Below are 22,261 nucleotides of genomic sequence, written 5' to 3'. Positions count from 1 at the left end.
GTTTTAACTAATTTTAATCAGCCTTTAAAAATAAATAATATAAGATGAGTCAAAAATAAAAAGAAATACAAAGAAATAAAAGGATAAAGAAATATAAAAATAAAATAAAAATAAATAAAAATTAAATAAAAATAAAAAGATGGATTCAAAATAAAAAGTCAAATACAAAGAAAAGTAAAAAATAAATAAATAAAATAAAACTAGCAGAATTAATGAAGGAATTAAACTGGATTATAAAAACCCAAAGAGGGGGTAAACAAGTTAAATGGTATAAATAGCAAAGAAGAGGCAATCTATTGGATGGGTTATTAACTTTTTTTGTGGGTAATGCAGAGGACAAAGGTTTTTAAGTAATGAGGTAAAAATAAGCTATTTCTTGTAGAACGTGGATAATTAGTAAAATAAACTTTGCAAAATGACGGACAAAATGGTAAAGGAGTAAGGGAAAGATTCAGTTATTAACATATCAGCTGTCTATCAATTATGCAAATTCACGATGTCTCGTCGTGAGCCATGTATTTTAGTCAAAATTTTTCACGATTCTCAGTTCCCTTCAAACAATTTCTTGTGTGTAAATCGCTAGTGGTTAATAATATAAAATCAATTTTTTTCTGATATTTTGAAATGGAGAAATCATAATATAGTTTCCAAATCATCCTGTAAATAAAAATAAAAAATTTCTAGTTTCTTAAATAATATCAATAAGCAGCAAAGCGATAGTCTTAGCTCCGGTAGCCACAATAATTTCTTTTTGTTTTGTTTTTAACTATAACAGATTTCTAGCTAACGTAAAAATGATAGGTTTTTCAAACTGAATTGAAAAGAGAGAGAAGAAAAATCTGAAATTTCCTTGTTATGTCTTCTACTGCATTATGACTCACGGCGAAAAATGTTTCCTTAGTAAATTTTTTTTTTCAAATTACACAAGATTTCTCAGAGATTCCTTGAAACAGTTTCTTGTTTGTAACTCACTACCGGTTAATAATAAAAATCGAATATTTTTTGTTGTCATTTTGAAATAAAAAAAAGCGCAAAAATATCAAACAAAATTTAAGTATCCGCGATAATTTTTTTTCTTTTTCAAGCATAACAAATATTTAGCTAACGTAAAAATGACATGCTTTCCAAACTGAATAGCAAATAAATATAAAAAAGGTTCAAATTTCTCAAGATTTCTCAGATTCCTTCAAACAATTTATGGTCCGTAGCTCTGTAACTGTTATTGAAAGAAAATAGAAACTTCGTTTTTCGTGACAAATGTCGTAAAATGGAGAAAAAAAAAAATCCAGAGTAAACAAAGGTTCCTGTAATCTAAAAAAATCAAAAAACAAAAATAAATAAATGAAAAAAAGCACTTTTCACCATTTTCCTAATTTACAAAAAAAAAAAAAAAATCATTTTTATCATTTTTACTAGTTGACTAAATAAATATCAATAAAAAATAAAGGAAACTGCCCAAGCTCTACAATCCGCAATATTATTTTTAAAAGCTATAAAAAATATCTGGCTTACATAAAAACGAAAAGATTTTAAACCAAAAATACGTCTTAGCATAACTGGTTACCTTCGAATTTGGTCCAGGTGTAGAGAATTTCACTGCATAGTCTTGAACTAATTTGACATAAACAGTGTTATAGAACTTTATCAGGTCTCCTCTTTCTTCACCCGGGTAGACTGTAGCCGTTCCTGCCATCTGTGTCGGAGTTGGAGGGCAGGAACCAGACGGCGCAAAAGGAATTGTACTTGATGAACGCACTCCTGCTGTATTATCTAAATTATAATTTCTTAATTAAAGTGCAAGATCGAAAAATTATAGACACTGGGAAATAAAATGACAAATAATATTACCAAGATTTTAATAAACTACAATTTTAATAGTAGAGTAGAACTAGAAGAATAATTTAAAAATTAGAAACAAGATGCAAAAAAAGGAAAGAACTTGTTTTGATTATTAACACCATAACAAACATGTTCTTTAACGAGGACACAATCTTGCACTATTATCCAGCATCAAGAAACCATTTGAACATATGGCAACACTGAAACCATTTGAACATATGGCAACACTGACAAATGAGAAAAGGACGGTAGCTAAAAAAAACACAAGTTACTATTAGTGAAACAATTTCTGCGAAATAAACGGCAATCAGCCAACTCATTGTTTGCCCAAGACAGCTGCTCTGAGTGGTCAGAACTAATTTGCGGCTGCCCCAAGACTGCCCTTTTGTTCATCACCGTTACTAACCCAAACCTAATTCATAACCTATCCATAACCCAATTAGAGTTTTAGGAGTGTTTTAAGCTTGTAAACGACTTGTCTGTAATTCTCAAGAACAAAGTCGAGATTACAGTGCAAGAGCAGCAGTTCGGTCCAATACTCTACATGGACTTCATCAGCCTGTGTAAATCAAACAGTCTAAAAGAGATTGAACAAAAATCAAAAGTTCTGCGACATGACCCCAGATCTGTCGTTTCCAACAATCTTATGTACAAACGACAGCACGTAATAACTGTGAAAAACAAAACAAAAAAAATGTATATTATTTTTTGTTTTTTTAGGGCCTGCTGTATGAGTCTGGTAACACCGTATCTTGAGAACTAAATAAGATACGGGGAACTTAACTAATCCAATGGATAGAACCAAGTACGTATAAAGGACTGTTGTTCGGGGGGGGGGGGATTAAACAAAAATTTGAAAACGCCTAAAAAATTGTATGCATCTTCGGTATGTTTTTACGAGTCGAACAAAAATTGTTAGGGGGAGGGGTTCATATCCGGTAGTCCCCCCACACCCCCTTGGTACAGTCTTAGAACGATCTAAGTTTAAGAATTTGGGCAAGAAATCTTAGTCTTGAAAAATAATGGCATATAAAGCCTGCAAATTATCAAAATGATAGCATAAGAAAATGTTAGTTTCCCACAACTAGCAGTAAACTGAACATCTCAGTTCGGTTGGAACTAAGTAATGGCAGACAATAGCAAGAAAAATGCAGGTTACCTGGAAGCACATGGGTATGCTTAATCAGAATCAAGTTATTTACGACATTCGTTTTGACTAAACTGATCAATTTATTATATAGCATTTAACTTACTTTTCAAAGAACAACTTTCACAATTAATTGGGACGGGGAAACCGGAAAAAGAAAAATTAAATAATCAGATATTTATAATAAACATAGTTCAAGAGCTGAACAGTCGTTAAAATTACTACGAAAACAAAAAGGGTATCTTTCTTACCTCTTGGGCCGGCGCTGGTATTACTATCTTCATTGCCTTCCGCCTGATTTGGACTTGTCGAAGTTGCCCTAGCACCACTTCCCGGACGTTCTCTACTACTCAATAATACCGATCTGTACACATGGGAGGATGAGTGAGGTTGAGACCTGTAGCATCGCATTATTTCTGTAAAACTTACGTCAAGCTTCGAAACCTTGAAAAAAATATTTTGTGAACAGACATTACAGGTTGAAAGATCACATTAAAATTTATATAATCGGCGAATCAACTGAATTTTTGAGCGATCAACCTTTTGATGTCTACTAGGGGTTGGCACCATTTCTGTTTCTGTGTGTTTTTTTTCCGTATTCTGACCTGTTTTTTTGTTGTTTTTTTTGGGGGGGGGGGGGAGAAAACACAAAAAGCAAGGTAGCAGTTTTTTCATTATCGTTTTTGTTTCTATTCCGTTTTTGCCGTTTTCAGTTTTTTTTAGAACAATTTTTCTTTATTTTCCGTGTTTTGCTTGTGAATAGTATCATACCGGATTTTTTGACTTTTATTGGATTGGGAGACTTACAATGTAGGGAGTAGTCTTGTCTTCAAGTGTTCTGAAGATGAGATTTACAACTACTAACAACTCGTCGCAGCACAAAGCCGCCTGAGGCCAACAAAGCTACGATCACTCCTCCTCCGTCCCAATCTATTCAAAGCCTCCCTGTTTACACCATCCCAGGAAGTTCCCATCTCCTTTAAATCTTTCTTTATGACCTCCTTCCACCCCAACCGTGGAACCGTTTAGGCCTAGATGGTTGGCCGAAAAGTACAATATTTGTATAATAAAAGTATAATAATATTACCAAGTTTCATCCCGATCCTTCCACTCTAAGTGTTTTCCAAGTTTTAGGTTTCCCCTCCAAACCCCCCCCCCCATGTCACCAGATCCGGTCGGGATTTAAAATAAGAGCTCTGAGACACGATATCCTTCTAAATGTCAAATTTCATTGAGATCCGATCACCCCTTCGTAAGTTAAAAATGCCTCAATTTTTCTAATTTTTCAGAATTAACCCCCCCCCCCGAACTACCCCAAAGAGAGCAGATCCGTTCCGGTTATGTCAATCATGTATCTAGGACTTGTGCTTATTTTTCCCACCAAGTTTCATCCCGATCCCTCCACTCTAAGTGTTCTCCAAGTTTTACGTTTTTCCCTCCCAACTCCCTCCCAATGTCACCAGATCTGTCCGGGATTTGAAATAAGAGCTCTGAGACACGATATCCTTCTAAATATCAAATTTCATTGAGATCCGATTACACGTTCGTAAGTTAAAAATACCTCATTTTTTCTAATTTTTTAGAATTAACCTCCCCCCAACTAGATTTTACACGTTTTCACAACAAGAGGGGATTTAAAATAAGAGCTCTGAGATACGGTATCCTTCTAAATATCAAATCTCATTGAGATTCGATCACCCGTTCGGAAGTTAAAAATACCTCATTTTTTCCAATTTTTCAGAATGAACCCCCCCCCCCAACTACCCCAAAGAGAGCGGATCCGTTCCGGTTATATCAATCATGTATCTAGGACTTGTGCTTATTTTTCCCACCAAGTTTCATCCCGATCCCTCAACTCTAAGTGTTTTCTAAGTTTTAGGTTTCCCCCTCCCACCCGCCCCCCCCCCAAATGTCACCAGATCCGGTCGGAATTTGAAATAAGAGCTCTGAGACACGATATCCATCTAAATATCAAATTTCATTGAGATCCGATCACCCATTCGTAAGTTAAAAATACTTCAATTTTTCTATTTTTTTCCGAATTAACGGGCCCCCCACTCCCCCCCAAGGAAAGTAAGAGGCTTAATGCCGGTCAGGAGTTAAAATAAGAGCTCTGAGTCACGATGTCCTTCTAAATATCAAAATTCATTAAGATCCGATCACCCACTCCTATGTTTAAATACCTAATTTTCTCTAATTTTTCCTCTCCCATTAGCCCCTCCCCCCCCAGATCATCGAATCTGGGAAAACGACTTTATCAAGTCAATTTGTGCAGCTCCCTGAAACGCCAACCAATTTTCATCGTCCTAGCACGTCCAGAAGCATCAAACTCGCCAAATCACTGAAACCCTCCCCCAGCTCCCCCAAAGAGAGCGAATCCAGTACGGTTCCGTCAATCACGTATCAAGGACATTTGCTTATTCTATCCACCAAGCTTCATCCCGATTCCTCCAATCCAAGTGTTTTCCAAGATTTCCTCCTCCAACTCCCCCCAATGTCAAAAGATCTGGTCGGGATTTGAAATAAGAGCTGTAAATAAAAATACCCCAATGTTCCAAGAATTCCGGTTTCCTCCTTCAACTCCCCCCAATGTCACAGGATCTGGTCGGAATTTAAAATTAGAGCTTTAAAGCGCACGACCCTTCTAAATATCAAATTTCATTAAGATCTGGTCGTCACCCTTTCGTAAGTTACAAATACCTCAATTTTCAAAATTACCCCCCCCCCCCCCAACTCCACCAAAGAGAGCAGATCCGGTCCGATTATGTCAGTCACGTGTCTTAGACAGGTTTTTATTCTTCCCATCCAGGTTCATCCTGATCTCACCGCTTTAAGTATTTTCTAAGATTTCCGGTTCCCCTCATCTGCCCCCCCCCCCAAATTACGCTGGATCCGGTAGAGATTTAAAATAAGAGAGCTGAGTCACGAGGTCCTTCTAAATATGAAGTTTCATGAAGATCCGATCACTCCTTCGTAAGTTAAAAATACGTCATTTTTTCTAATTTTTCAGAATTAGCCCCCCCCCCCCCAATAGAGCGGATCCGTTCCAATTATGTAAATCACGTATCTAAGACTTCTGCTTATTTATCCCACCAAGTTTCATCCCGATCCCTCCAATTTAAACGTTTTCCATGATTTCAGGTTCCCCCACCCAAACTACCCCCAATGTCACCAGATCCGCTCGGGACTTAAAATAAGAGCTTTGAGACACGATATCCTTCTAAATATCAAATTTCACTGAGATCCGATCACCCGTTCGTAAGTTAAAAATACCTCATTTTTTCCAATTTTTCAGAATTAACCCCCCCCCCCCAACTACCCCAAAAAGAGCGGATCCGTTCCAGTTATGTCAATCATGTATCTAGGACTTGTACTTATTTTTCCCACCAAGTTTCATCCCGATCCCTCCACTCTAAGTGTTTTCCAAGATTTTAGGTTTCCCCCTCCCACCCCCCACCCCCCACCCCAACCCCCAATAACACTAGATCCGGTCAGGATTTAAAATAACAGCTCTGAGACACGATATCCTTCAAAACATCAAATTTCATTGAGATCTGATCAACCGTTCGTAAGTTAAAAATACTTCTATTTTTCTATTTTTTCCGAATTAACGCCCCCCCCCCCTGATGGTCAAATCGGGAAAACGAGATATCCTTCTGAATATCAAATTTCAAAAAGATCCGATCACCCATTCATAAATTAAAAATACCTCATTTTTTTAATTTTCCTGAATAAACCGTCCCCCCACTCCCCCCAGATGATCGAATCGAGGAAACGACTATTTCTAATTTAATCTGGTATGGTCCCTGATACGCCTGCCAAATTTCATCGTCCTAGCTTACCTGGAAGTGCCTAAAGTAGCAAAACCGGGACCGACAGACCGACAGAATTTGCGATTGCTATGTCACTTGGTTAATACCAAGTGCCATAAAAATCCTTAAGCAAACCTTAAGGATTCTCGCAAATACATACATTTACTTCATAATACATAATAGCTTAAAGCAAATGAATGAGCCGCTAGTAACCCCACAGAAAATGTTCAAGCTCATGTTCGGGTAATTATATCTTGATATCTGGTAATGAATTCTTTCGTCTATAAGTGATTTTAATAATTCAGATTTTATTCGCCACAGTAAAGATAATTGATAAGCGCGCAATATTTTCGAAAGTAATCAACTCCGGCTTCAGAAAGTTAGGCAAAACGAACATATATTAAAGTAAATTATCAAGTCAAAGTTGAAACATACAAAAACTACCACAAACAGGAGTAGGGTTAATGCCATCTCTGCTTTTTAAAGATGAGAATATCATTAGCGCTTTACTAAAATCAATTTTTATTTCGAGCTTTATGTTTCTATTTGTCATAAATTAACAAAAGCAAGAAAACCACCACAATAACCCAGATTAATGAAAAGAACCAATGAAATTTAGATTGACAGTATAATATACAATGGTGTTCATTCCTGAAAGTCTCAGCGATTTTAGACTTGTCAACATTATAGAAGAGATAGTTTAAAACGTGCTTTATTTTCAGTAAAGAGCAAGGGACATCTTGTTCTTTAGAAGGCATAGAGGGTGGTTTTTCTTAGTCACGGTGGTCTAAAAAGTAATAGTTGCATCAGTAGTAATGGTAGTAATAGTAGTCGTAGCAGCAGTAGCAGTAGCAGCAGTAACAGTAGTACTAGTCGTTATAGTAGTCGTAGAAGCAGTAGACGTATTAGTCGTAGTAGAAATAGTGGAAGTAGCAGTAGTCTTTGTAGTAACCGTAGTAGTAGCAGTCATTGTGATAGTAGTCGTAGCATTAATGGTCGTAGTAGTCATAGGCCCCATATCTCTAAGCAAAGCAAAGGTCAATCCGCTCCGGTGCTACATCTAGTGAAAAAAAAATAGAAAAAAAATGGCGAGACATGTGGAAAAATTAACGAGAGAACATGAAAATCTCTAAAACGGAAATTCTCCCTTGTGAGGAAAACTGAAGGAAGAACGATAAATTTTCTGATGTATTTAGATAGAGAGGATGCTGCTATTGTTGTGGCTAGTCAATAAGTCAATAAGGAAAAAAAAAAATTCTAGAACATTGCGCTGAATTCTGCTCTCGGAGGCACCTTCTTATATTAAATCTGACAAATGAAAACGATCCCAAATATTTAAAACAATCCCTCGTAACAATACTGGTTGACACGGTGTATATTTTATTAGAATTAGTTTTATTGACGGACATTACTACTACCATCTCCAGCTAAATAAGAGTGTGAAAAGACTTAATAAATTAAAGAGTTAATATTTCTCTAAATATACACTCGAGGCCTTCATTTTTTTTTTTTTTTTTTTTTTTTACCCTGAATTATTACACATATTCTCCTTAGGCCAAAATTAACACGTTATGAAACTGATACTAACCTTACAAATAACATATATGGTACACATAAGAATTTGATCTAGATGGCGATCACGCATCATATCATGGTATCTGACGATTACATGTTCAAAACAGGTCCATATTTTAACTGCCACGTCTTTACTTAATTTCAACCAATTGCAAAGCTCTTCAATCCGTACGGCCGCCAAATTGTAAAACTGAAATAAATAAATTACAGACTATACCACACTTTGCAACGAGTAACTCAACTCGATCATAGTGAAAATTAAATTGTCATCTGCCCCCTCGGTTTTACCAAGAGCCCTTACATTGCCATAAAAAAAAGTACAGAAAACCGACAAGAGATAACATAAATTCGTCTAAAAAGAATTCAACACCATCTAGTATATTGGAACAAAATCCTAAGCATATCCGAGAATATATGCATAAAAACATTATTTGATTTTATTTCTTCATCTCCTTCGTTTTACTTTTGTTTGGCGATGGGCCGAATGGAGTCATTGCTGCCAAGATGGTAATATTCAAATTCAAATACCCAAAAAGTCCAAATACTGCGGCAATAACTGCTGCTTTTATTCTGCTCGCAGCTTGGACTACTTTTTTTTGCTAAGTACGTTAATATATAATTTTTATTTATACACAAATTTATTTTCTATACAAATTCATTTCTGCTTGTTGTTTGGACTTCTTTTTTCTATCCGTTTGCATAAAAACGGTAACGAATAAATAAAAAGTAAAATAAACCCATTCCTAGTCAAACAGTTCGTGGTAACGAACTGTAGTAAGGAGCGACCCGGCTCAATAGTAAACGAAACTCTAAAAAACGGAATTGATGCTAAAAGATACATCAAAAGAATCAGATTTTCATGCTGATTCTAAATATATAAGTTTTATCAAATTTAGTCTTTGTCATCAAAAGTTACGAGCCTGAGAAAATTTGCCTTATTTTGGAAAATAGGGGGAAACACTCCTTAAAGTCATAGAATCTTAACGAAAATCACACCATCGCATTCAGCGTATCAGAAATATGTAGCAAAAATTTCAAGCTCCTATCTACAAAAATGTGGAATTTCGTATTTTTTGCTAGAAGACAGATCACGGATGCGTGTTTATTTGTTTGTTTTATTTTTCCCAGGGGTCATCGTATCGACCAAGTGGTCCTAGAATGTTGCAAGAGGGCTCATTCTAACGGAAATGAAAAGTTCTAGTGCCCTTTTTAAGTGACCAAAAAAATTGGAGGGCACCTAAGCCCCCTCCCACGCTCATTTTTTCCCAAAGTCAACGGATCAAAATTTTGAAATGACCATTTTGTTCAGTATAGTCGAAAACCATAATAACTATGTCTTTGGGGATGACTTACTCCCCCACAGTTCCTGGGGGAGGGGCTACAAGTTCCAAACTTTGACCATACATTACTGTATTATAACCATTACTGTATTATACCAATACAGTATTAAATACAGCACAATATATTACAATACAGTATTACAACCATTACTGTATTACATACAGTAATGGTTATTGGGAAATGTACAGACGTTTTCAGGGGGATATTTTTGGTTTGGGGATGGGGTTGAGGGGAGGGGCCTATGTGGGAGGAGGAATATGTCATGGGGGAAGAGAAATTTAATGAAAAAGGCGCGGGATTTTCTAGCATTACTATTAAAAAAAAACTGTAAAAAAAACATGAAACAACTTTTTCAATTGAAAGTAAGGAGTAGCATTAAAACTTAAAATGAACAGAGATTATTACGCATACGAGGGGTTCCAAAAATTCTTTAGCATAAAGAGCGAGGTATTTAGGAGGAGATAAATACCTCACTCTTTATGCTAAAGAATTTTTAGTAATTTCAACTATTTATTCTACGGCCTTTCTGATTCAGGGGTTTTTCTTAAAGAATTGGGACAAAACTTAAGATTTAGCGTAAAGAGCGAGGTATTAACGAGGGGACAAACCCCCTCATATACATAATAAAAATATAAGAATATAAAAGTTTGTTACGTAAGTTAATTCTTAAGTTACGTATTTTTTTACTAATAAAAACGTTCGTTAAAAATTAAAAGTTCTAGTTGCCTTTTTAAGTAGCCGAAACATTGGAGGGCAACTAGGCCTCCTTCCCCACCCCTTATTTCTCAAAATCGTCTGATCAAAACTAAGCGAAAGCCATTTAGCCAAAAAAGAATTAATATGCAAATTTCATTTTAATAATTTATATGCGGAGAGCCAAATTCAAACATGCATCAATTCAAAAACGTTCAGATATTAAATAAATAAAAAAAAACTAGTTTTTTTTTTTAACTGAAAGTAAGGAGCGACATTAAAACTTAAAACGAACAGAAATTACTCCGTATATGAGATGGGTTGTTCCCTCCGCAATCCCTCGCACTTTACGCTAAAGTTTGACTCTTTGCCACAGTTCTACTTTTTAAAACAATTAAAAACTTTAGCGTAAAGAGCGAGGCGTTGAGGAGGGGACAACCCATCTCATATACGGAGTAATTTCTGTTGGTTTTTAATTTTTAATGTCGCTCTTTACTTTCAGTTAAAAAAAACTAGTTTGTTTATTTAATCTGAACTTCTAACGCGATATATGAAGAGTATAGTATGAAAATGAATCAGGCACATATTTTGGCGCTTCAAGCACCATTACCTCAACATGGCCAAAACACAGTATTTTATATTTTGAAGTTCATTTTTAGATTGAAACTGTCTAAATTTTTTTTTTACCTGTCCTGTTTTTTTTTTTTTTACCTGTCCTGTTTTTCTCATTAATCAATAGTCCACTCCAGGCTTCTCTGGCATTTATCCCAGGTTACAACTCTTTACAATTTTAGAAGATTATTTCCCCCCCCCCCCCAGATTAGACAGCAAGATTATGGTAGAGCTAAAAATGTGCATTAACTATGGAAGGATATAAAATAGTTATCATTATTTATGGCTATCATATTCAGACTAATTCCATATTTGACAAGAAAATCTAAATTGTTACATATTGAAACAATCAAATTCCTGTATGATATAATACATTTTGTATGGTGATTTAACTTTTAAGGTGGGAATTGGCTGTCCAACTACTGGATATCTTTTTTATATTGAAATCCTTTCTAAATTCTTTATAGACCCCCCCCCCACCACCACTCTCATGCATAAATTGAAACTCACAGGTGTGTAAAACCTCAGTTAAGAGCCCATGATCTAATCAATTTTTCTATTTTGAAAACCTTATGAGAGATTATGTGACTTATTGTTTCGAAAAATCAGATAGTATAGATGCAAAAGATCCTTCCAGAAGCTAATTTGATTAAGTTGACGCTATAAAACATGAAAAAATTACATACTTTTTAGTTTTGATTTTAATGAACAGACCATTTAGCTTGTGGGCAAATAAGCCAGGAGTGTTTAATTTCAGCTTAAATTTTTAAGCATGATGAATCTGATGAAATATCATTAATGAAGTACGTTTCAGGGACTTAGTATACAAAAACCAACAATACATAAATTTCATTAGTGCTTTTTAAAGATGCTTTTAGTGATTGTGCTTTTATGATGCATTAGTGCTATTAAAGATGCAATAGATGCTTTTTACAGTAAGACAAAAAGAAGTAGAGATGGAAATGATTAGTTTTTCTAAAACTGTAACAGAACAAACACAAACTGTATGAAAAACAATGCCGAAGAGATTTGTTTCTTACCTTTCTAAAGAAAAGTGCAAGAGAAGCAGGTCGTTTACCCTCATTTTCATCACTAACAGTTTTTAACGTGCTGCTCGCCCCAGCTGAGGAGTTTCTATTTTTGGCGTTGTTCCTCTTTTGGTCCAGTGCATTTCCACCTTAAGCAAATAATGTAAGGAAATATGAATAAACCAAATAAATAGACTCAGGCATAATACATTTATGATTCTTCTATAGGCTAAATCAAGAACAGATAGACTATTCTTGAAACAAGACCTCGTGTGAAACAAGAAAATCTTTGCTGTGACCTTTACAGGGTGTTTTTCGTTTTGTGCAAGTGAAAAGTTGCGAAATAAGTATTAAAATTTCAGATTATTATAGGACAAAGTCATGATTCTAAAGCGTGAGCAGTTCCAAAACTAGAGTAGGATTTCGCGGTCTTTACGTGCCGAACCCGTCTTCTTACTTGAAATTTTAGTTGAAATTTAGCCAAGATTTTTTCCATATGCAGTTTTTAAGCTGCGTCAAAGGGTGCAATGCTGACAAAATCCTGGACATTTTATTGAATGGATATCAGCTAAATATATAGCCTAGTCGGACTTTTAACTCAAACAAATACTCCCTCACTAAATACTCATAGTCACTCGTGTGCATTTCTTCACAAGTCGTCTACTCTCTTCTATTTGCATTTAAATCGAAGATATAATTAACAAAATATTCATTTTTTTACAGCATTATTTACATGCTAATCCAAGTGAAAAGTCCAAAATTAGTTTTTTTCCTTTTTCCAAAAGTTCGACCTTTTTCCACACTCGGTATGCCAATAAGCCAATATGCTAGACCAGGGGTCTCCAAACTATGGCCCGCGGGCCACATCCGGCCCGCCATATAATTTCATCCGGCCCGCCAAACAAATCCCCGTGTGTTGGCCTTGAAAAAAAAAATTATCGTACGACTGGCATCGCAGGATTATTCAAAGCTGGGGCTGTTGACTGATGGCGCTCAGGTGGCTCAGCCCGAGTTAGTTTCCTTCTCTCGATTGTGTGAATCACAGATACTAGTACTGGTAGGTATGTGTTGTGCATTACAACCAATCAGTTGTGTGTAACTGTATATTGCAGAGATAAAGGGCAAGTGGGGCTTCGTTGTATTATGTGCAGTTATGTGAGATAGAGCGTGGGGGTGAGTTAACTGAGGTGTTGAGAGGGTTTGATCGTTAATGACGTGTTTCGAGCAGTGTTGTCATTGGCTGTCTGGTGTATGGTTAGGGTGCTTTCGCACTACGAGCAGAGTCGAGCAGAATGGAGCTAAGCGGCGTTGTTGGGCATTCACATGTAAGCAGAGCGGCGGCCTTCACAACGAACCATTCGCTATGGAGGATTTCGTGTGCTTTTCAACACCACCTACAAGCTGTTTTTCCTGTACAATTATTTTTGTCTATTTTACCCTTATGTTTTCAGATATGGAAAATACAAAGAAAAGGAAAAAATAACGAATGGAAAGTAAAGTACTTTTTTGTGAAAGCAAATAATAAAGCTTTATGCCTCATATGTAGAGACAGTGTTTGCTGTTCTGAAGGAATACAAAATTCGTCGGCACTATGAATCTAAACATGGCTCAAGTTATTCTCACATCACAGGAGCAGAACGTACTAAAAAGTTGAATCATTTCAGCACAGTCTGCATTCTAAACAAGCTGTTTTCAGTAAGAAAATATCTAAAAATGAAACTTCAACTAGAGCCAGTTACAAAGTTGCCTATGTGATGGCTAAAAAAAGAAAACTTTTCACTGATGGTAGTATCATAAAAGAGTGTATAGTGGAAGCAGCAGGAGAGGTATGTCCAGAAAAAGTAAACCTCTTCAAAATGATAAGTCTTGGGTCAAATACTGTTGCTCGTAGAATTGAAGATTTAGGAGGCGACATAATTCGGCAAATAAAGGAAAAAACAAAAAGCTTTTGCTGGTATTCACTTGCTTTGGATGAATCAACTGATGTGTGTGATACCTCTCAGCTCTTAGTATTCATTCGTGATGTTGATAGTGAATTTAATGTGACCCAAGAATCAGAATCAGTTCACAGCATGCACAACACAACAACTGGAAAAGACATTTTCAATGAAGTAAGTAAAACTATAACAGAATATAACCTGGAATGGAAACAAGTGCAGTGTGTGACAATTGATGGAGGAAAGAATATGTCTGGGACAAAACAGGGTTTGTTTGGGCAAATCACAACTGCTTGCAAGGTTGGAGGATTCTCAAAACCCATTTTTCTGCATTGCCTTATCCATCAACAAGCATTGTGCCTAAAATATGTTGATATGTCTTGTGTCATGAAACCGGTTGTTTCTGTGGTTAATTTCATTAGATCTCATGCACTCAACCATCGCCAGTTCCGTGATTTCTTGAAAGAAATTGATTCGGAGTTTGTTGACTTGCCTTATTATACAGCAGTTAGATGGCTTAGTTGAGAAAAGATTTTGCTGCATTTCTTTGAGCTCAGATCACAAATTTATTTATTCTCACAGAGAAAAATAAGAACAAACCTCAGCCATTATTATCAGATTATGAATGGATTTGGAAATTGGCATTTTTTGCAGATATGACAAGTCATATGAATCACTTGAATCTGAAATTGCAAGGCAAAACAAATTTGATCAGTGACTACTTTGTTCATGTCAAGGCATTCAGAGCAAAACTTGCGCTACTTGAAGGCCAGGTGAAAGTTAAGAATTTTGCTCATTTTCCATGTTGTAAAAAATTTCATGCAGAAAGTAAAGTTGAATTTCCTTCTTCATTTGCAAATGAAATAATTTCAGATTTTTAAAATCTGTTTCAGGAGCGAAAAATCAGAAATTTTAAAAAATAAAATCAGGCTCTTTCATAATCCATTTGACTGCAATACTTAAAATCTTCCAACTCTATTTCAAATGGAGATGTCTGCAGCCAGATCAGTTTCCAAATTGATAAAGTTTGCTTGTAGTTTTGTGTCCATTTTTGGTACAACTTACTTGTGTGAACAAACATTTTCCAATATGAAATATGTGAAATCTAATTATCGAGCAAATTTGTCTGATGATCATTTGAATTCTATTCTTACAATTGGCTCATCTAATCTGAAACCTGATTTTAATTAAATTTTAAAGTCAAAACTACAGTATCATTCGTCACACTAATTTTGTTGCATAAAACTAAAGGCAGAAGTCTATTTAGTTTACCCTGATTTTTTCCCAACAAGATATGTTTTAATTTTTTTATGTTTATACTCTAATATTTGAGGAAATTAAATTACTGGCACTGATTTGTTTGTTTTTTTTTCTCTCATTTTTTATCCCTTCGGCCCGCATGAATATGGGAAATATATAATATGGCCCTTACATTGAAAAGTTTGGAGACCCCTGTGCTAGACACTCTTTCTGTGGAACCAATTCGCGAAAATATTGGGGGAAAGGGCGAAATGTTTTTTTTTCACAATCTAGGAGAGACAATTTTGTTTTTCTTCCGATTTTTAAAATGAAAACATCAAAATAGCGTTTTTTCAATGAAAATACAAATTGCATATGTAAACCTAGTAGGGGGAGGGCAAACGTCCCACATAAACCCCCCACTCCATCCCTCAATTGGCACCACCGTACTCTTTTGAGTGCTGTACGTCAAACCTATGTAAAATGTAAACCAATACCTCCATTAGAGCAAAGAATAAAGTTCAGATAGTTAGGTTGTATTTAACGAATGAAGGATGATGGTTGCCGAAAAAAAAGAATTTTTGGCTATCTAGTTACTGCAAATTCCGGAGACAGTTCAAACATGCAGCTATTGACAGCAGATGAAAATACTTTATGTCAAAAGTTTTGTGTAAAAAAGAAGAATCTAACTAGAAGTTTAAATCATCCAATTTGAACGGCAGAGAAAAGACTCTTTGAGTATCTAAGAGCCTTAGATAGTAAGAGCCTAAGAAGAGTCTAAGAATTTAACTAGAAGTTTAAATCATCCCATTTGAACAGCAGAGAAGAGGCTCTTTGAGTATCTAAGAGCCTTAGATAGTAAGAGCCTAAGATGACTCTAAGAATCTAACTAGAAGTTTAAATCATCCAATTTGAACGGAAGAGAAAAGGCTCTTTGAGTAGCCATAGTAATGACATTTGACCCAAACAAGACTTTGAAGTCAACTGCCCCTATTTTAATCCACAAAAAGTTCGTTGCGACGATTGAAAGTCCAAAAGCTAAAACAATATACAACAACATAAGTGTATGTACATAGGGGAAGCTACGATCCCCCTCCCCCAACCAGAAAAAGTACAAAAAAGATTTCCAGGCAATTCCTGCAAGACTACAGAAAAAAATTATATCCCGTTTGGAAAAATTCTTAGGTTTTTGAAGTCTATATTAACAAGTCTTTACATTTTTATATACTGCTTTTATCGTAATATATTTTGCTTGAATGTACCTCTTCTGCTTTAAAAAGAACAAAAGTACCTTGGTCTTCCAATTTTACAACTGGATGTTTAGCTACATTAGGAGACATGGTCAGCAACTGCATATTCAGTAAATTGGTGTCACTTCTGGTATTCGGCTCCTCGGGCGCCTTAATTAATGTTCGGGGTGACACTTGCTCGCAATAAGGAATTGGAAGTCGACTGGTCTTTATTGAATCCCAAAGAGGACTTTCCCATTTCCAAGCCATTGACTCTAGCACCATCTCTTCAATCTAAAAAATATCATGAAAATTAATTACAGACAATAAACTTTATTCTAGACCTTAGAATTCGTTTTGGCTCGACAATTCTGGATTTTTCCTATCGATAACTTGGATCTGGCAAGTTATTAATCATCTACCTGGTTACAACTTAGATTATACCACTCAAGATTACACCTAAAAATTATACCTAGAATCCGTCAATCGTTTGGCGCCTTTAAAGGAATATTTTTATTTTTCTCCTTTTTGCTTTTGTATTTTGCTTCTTTTTCTTTCCCCTTGCATTACCGGCCATAAAAACCTGCGGGGGGAGGGTATTTGATTTTGGATTTTGCTTTCTTTTTTTTAGTAGATCAATCAATCTTAAATTTTGAAAAGGAAAGATGCCAATATTCCACAAGAAACCCAATAATAAATGTGTATACATAAATATACATGCGTAAATATATGCTTCTAAATGTATATGTATAAATGGCAAGCACTCACTAACAATAATGTCCAATGAATATTTTAAATCACTACGAAAAATATTTGAATCTGGCACCTATCTTTAAGTTGAAATTAACTAGAACGAATAAGTTGAAAAACCTCTAATCAGAGAAGGGAGGTCTCAAGCCCCATCTCTTAAGTCTTAAGATGTTTTTTTTCCTTTCCATACTGACATAAAATATGATTTTTTTGTCGTTTTTATGAGTTCGACCCACTCCCACCTTCCATGAAAGATATTCTCCTTGCACATCTTCCAAAAGAACTTTCCTTGAGTTTCTATTTAATCCCCGCCATTTGACATCACGTGATTATGACAGAGCTGGAGTTCACAGCCATAGTCAATTATCGTCTAGGGTTTTCTTTTCTTTTTTTGTCGTAAATAGCATATAATTTCATATAATTTCAAATAATTTCATCTCATCATTTTCAAATAATTTCATCTTATCATTTTCATCATTTTCAAATAATTTCATCTTATCATTTTCATCATTTTCAAATAATTTCATCTTTACTCATCAGTAGGACCCTGCCTTGTTACTCCCCATGAAAAAAAAACTACTTTTCTCAAAAGAATAAAAAAGAAATGATCAAATTTTGATTATTGACCAGGCTTCATCACCACCAACCCCCGCCCCCATTCGTTTATGGGTGTATTACAGTAAAGTATTACTTTAAGTTCATAGATATGTCAAAGGTACCCTATAATGTATATTTGACTAGATCATAAATCATTGTCTTGGCTACATACGTATGTTTTTGTTTGTGATCAAGTCCATAAAGTATGCGAGGTAGGTACATGTTAAGAGTAGTTGAGGTTCAACAGTGTTAAGATTGCAAGCATCTAATAGGGCTAAGATAATAGAAGAAAAACTTTTTTTAATGATGCCTATAGAGTTCCTCCCCCCCCCATCACTTTGGAAAACTTGCAAATGTTGTTATTATTTGTTAAACCTCAATTTTCCTATTATCTATTATTTTCTATTCTCTAATAGTGATTCCAATTTTACGTCAGATCACTTTCCTTTCTCTTTTAGTGCTCTGATCGGTAATTGTGGTCTTTCTTCTACCCGGCTTCCGAAAAAGCAATCTATATTTTATACTAATGATTGGGACAGGGTGTCTAGATCTTTTCCAGAATGCGTGAGGATCTGGCGATGGAGCCAGGAACATTCATACAACTTAAGTCCTTATAGGTCTTAGTCTAATTAGACTTCAATATCAATAAAAAATACCAATAATAAAACACCCGAGTCCAAAAAATACACTTACATGATTCAAGTGTTTCACAATATCCCTTGACAACTGGTCTTCAGCTCTGATTAATACTTCAATGATCCGATAAAAACCATACGCCTCAAGCTGTAGAGCATCCAGTATCCAAGGAAATGTTTTGGTTGTATTGTATGAAAATAAAACTATATCTAGACAACAGGCGAACAAATTCCGATGAATTAAGTCCTGAGTTAAAACAGCCTGAAAATTAAAGTCTGTTAAACACAGGGTAATCTACACACAGCACGCCATGTACTTTATAACTAAAATTTTACATTAACATTTCCTATTATTTCATAGATATACTCCAGATTTTAACATTAATTTATATCAACTATACAAAATTACTTAAAATTAAATGACTCGTATTTTCCGGAATAGTTCTCTTTTAATAGGTTAATGTGAATAGCAGAAAAGAAATGTAAATACCCCAAAAATTGCATATTACATGAAAATGAAGAAATTTAGTTCCGCTTATCAACTTTTACTACAGATTTTCGAGGAGGACCTCCCAAACTCCGTTTCTAACAAGACTTAACCTTACCTTAGATCCCCCAGAGCCATGAATGACGCACAGGGCGTCTGCAGAGCCTTGCCAGACATCTAGGAGCTGAGTCCCCCTTCGCCATACCCTCCCATTGTGGTTAAAGAGACAGCCCAACAAATCTCAGGATCCAGTCGCACTACCGTCGTAGGTTGTTTCTTGGTCAACCTCTTTTGCTCCTCCCCTCTGGGCGCCATTAATATACTATGGTTGGGAGGCAGTCCCTTGGTACACGAAGGACGTGACAACGTAGCTCCATCTCTTACGCTTGAGGTCAGTAGCTCAAATTCGACAGCTGTAATTCACTTAAAGCCCAATCATAATGAGGTTTTACTAAAACCGAAATTTAATTAGCACTAATTCGAGCCAATCCGATTCTTTTCTAGAATTTCTCAGCCAATCAGAAAAAAATTTTCACCCTAGCTAAGTCTTGGTATTATAAAATATGAGGGTGAATGGGCCTTTAGCAACGCCGCTGGGTCGTTTTCGCCTTATAAAATATGTTCTATTCTATGCTTACTATTAATTCTGTAACCGATTATTTTGCTTTCAATAAGAGATACGATTCAGAATTAACATAGTAGCGTTACTTAGTGCTTTTCGCTTGTCATAATTAGCACCATCTTCTGTCACAGCTGAGAGCATCTTTCATCAAACTACTGATTACTTCAGTGAAGAAAAGAGCAGAATATCAAAAAAGATTCCCATCATATTCTTTTTTTATTTTAAAGAAATTTTTTATTTATTTTGTATTTTATTGAAGAAAATTTTTACAGCATATCCAACAACATAATAATCTTCTGGGGTGTCCAGTAGCCTGAAACATGGCCCGTTATGTACTCGTTGGGAAAGAATCAGCTTAAATGAACGTAATAGGAAAGAAAGAAAATGTTTTCTAGACTTTTTTCTACTTAGAAAATCCGTTATTATTATTTTCAGACACGCAGGCCTGTTTTTCAGCATGTCTAAACTAGCTATTACAAAAGAAAATGATTTCATCCTCTATTATTTAAAAGATATCATCAGGCCTATAGCAGATGAGCATATATGCACACGTTAATAACTATACACAAAACAAAAATAAGTATAAATAAGAATTACAAGATAAGAGAAGGATGAATGATTCACATTAAATGTATTTCTACTCGTCCTTGATAAACAAAACTGTCGGGAACGGATCTACGGCAAAATTATTCCCGAAATAATGTTTTCAAAGCCCCGCTACTACCACCGCTACCCCAAGAACAATGGATTCAAACCTCCCCGTGAAGCGGGAAATTATTTGTGCTGCGTGAATCAAATTTCAAGTTAATGTGCAACATAAAAGTAAAACCTAGTGAATTCTTTACATTTTCCCCTTTACACTTTCCTTGCTTGTGAGGCCTGGAAGATTCTGTGAAGACAGATAGCTTCAAATTCCCTACATAACCAAATAGACTAGGCCTCCGCACAATCTTAACTTTAAAAAAAAGAAACGCGAGTTTGGTTCGAAATCCAGCTCAAAACCTAGAAACCGCGACCATGCTTCATGCAAAAAAGGAGAGGCAAGTTAGGTTGAAATCCACCTCAAATTCTGTGAATCACGACCAAGGTCAATGGTACAAAAAAGGCAGACAGTATGCCGAATTTATTTTTCAATGCTAATATCCGTCTTCATAAAATTTTTCATGGTTAACAAGCAGAGAAGGATGAAGACAGGAACTTAGAAACTTCATTTAATGCTCTAGCTTGGGTCACACACCCATGCCTGAAATTTTCATTGACCTGGGACGACTGAACAGTGATTTCACAAGAGAACCGTTCGCCTTTACTATTACCATAAGATTTATATCTTATCACCAGGACAGTTAAAATTTTAAAATTTAAATGAAAATATATCGATATAAGATGTATAGTACAGCTCCATTTAGATAAATAACATACAAGGTCAGATAATCTATAAGCTAGAGATACTGAAACACTTTGCCTGGTCCCTACTTCCTTTTAGGAAGTAAATAGGTCTCTGAAAATGCACTCAGTAGATAAAGACTTAGCACTTCCCCCCAAGGTTCTTCGGGGCACAGTAGTCCATACACAATCAATCAATTTAATAAAAGAAAATAGAGAAAAAATTACAAAGCTTTAGAAGGCTCTTTGGCCTGTGAGAGTGAAAGACTAAACATACATTCAATAATAGCACTAAAATCAAACAGAAGAACAAGAAAAAAACCGACAACAACAGCAAAATACCATACCAATCAAAATAAATGGATTAAACAAATTGAAAAGGAAAGATCGAGGGGGAAAAGCGAAGGGAGGAGAGAACTAACTCTCTCCTCACTTCGCTAACAGGTGGTCAGTTAGCTCTTTTTTAAATTGTCCGTAAGAATGGCATAGCTGAATTTTAATAAGTACGGAATTACATATGGAGACACAGCATAAAACTGGATCAAAAGCCGGTCTTATAGTTTTAGTTTAATGAATGAAAATATCCAAGTTGTTTCAGAGGGAATAAGAAACACAAGATAATGAAAATATCCATGTTGTTTCTGAGAGAAAAAGAAACACAAGATTCCTTTCGTAGTTCAGAACTTTAAAGATATAATTTTTGGAGAATTTAGGGAGGAGTCCATGAAAATACTTAAAAATGAAACAAGAGGAAAGAAACTAACAGCTTACCCCAAGATTCTTTTCATCAATTCTTTTGCTTTCTTCTTCACAAATAGATTCCAATGCTCTATAATACAAGGTCTCTGCCAGCTGTCTTCTCTGTTGTGCAATCATAACGCTTTGGGCACTTGTCATATCCTCGCCTTCAATATATTTGGCAACAAAACGCTCACCAAGCTCCGATATTCGGTACATAATTGAGTGTTTCAAGTCTAATGAGCAATTCCTGGAAGCATAAAAACTTTTACCCTAAATTCTTATAGCAGCATTTATGTTCGGACGCTGAACTACTCGAGGGTGACAACGTTGAATTATTCCTGTCTAATTCGATCGAGGAATGTTGGTTATGTTTATTCTTACTTTTGGCTTTAAATAATAATTAATTTGTTTTGTCTTTTTTGTATTCTGGAATAGTGTTGATTGACTACTAAATGTTGTCTAATATCTGTCTGATTGATCAACACAGTAGAAATGATGTTAAAAATGACAATGATTTGGCACAGGTGATTGCTGTATTTTGGAGGTTATTAAGATTCGTGTTTTATTAATTTGATTGTTGCTGTATTTGTCTTT

General features: G+C 35.4%; 1 protein-coding gene across 1 annotated transcript in view; it reads right to left on the bottom strand.

Moving 5' to 3' along the window:
* Positions 1-1,564: 1,564 nt before the first annotated feature.
* The window catches only part of LOC136033715 (retinoblastoma-like protein 2), a gene marked incomplete at its 3' end in the record, with an annotated part of 62,061 nt that continues 41,364 nt past the window's right edge, over positions 1,565-22,261 (bottom strand). The window contains 7 exon segments of the mRNA XM_065714594.1: positions 1,565-1,770; positions 3,238-3,430; positions 8,387-8,563; positions 12,060-12,196; positions 16,515-16,746; positions 18,493-18,696; positions 21,698-21,914. Coding sequence (XP_065570666.1) covers positions 1,565-1,770; positions 3,238-3,430; positions 8,387-8,563; positions 12,060-12,196; positions 16,515-16,746; positions 18,493-18,696; positions 21,698-21,914 — 1,366 coding nt within the window.

The sequence above is a fragment of the Artemia franciscana genome, chromosome 12, assembly GCF_032884065.1.
Source record: "Artemia franciscana chromosome 12, ASM3288406v1, whole genome shotgun sequence".
Lineage (NCBI taxonomy): Eukaryota > Metazoa > Arthropoda > Branchiopoda > Anostraca > Artemiidae > Artemia > Artemia franciscana.
This window is presented reverse-complemented; position numbering and strand designations above follow the sequence as displayed.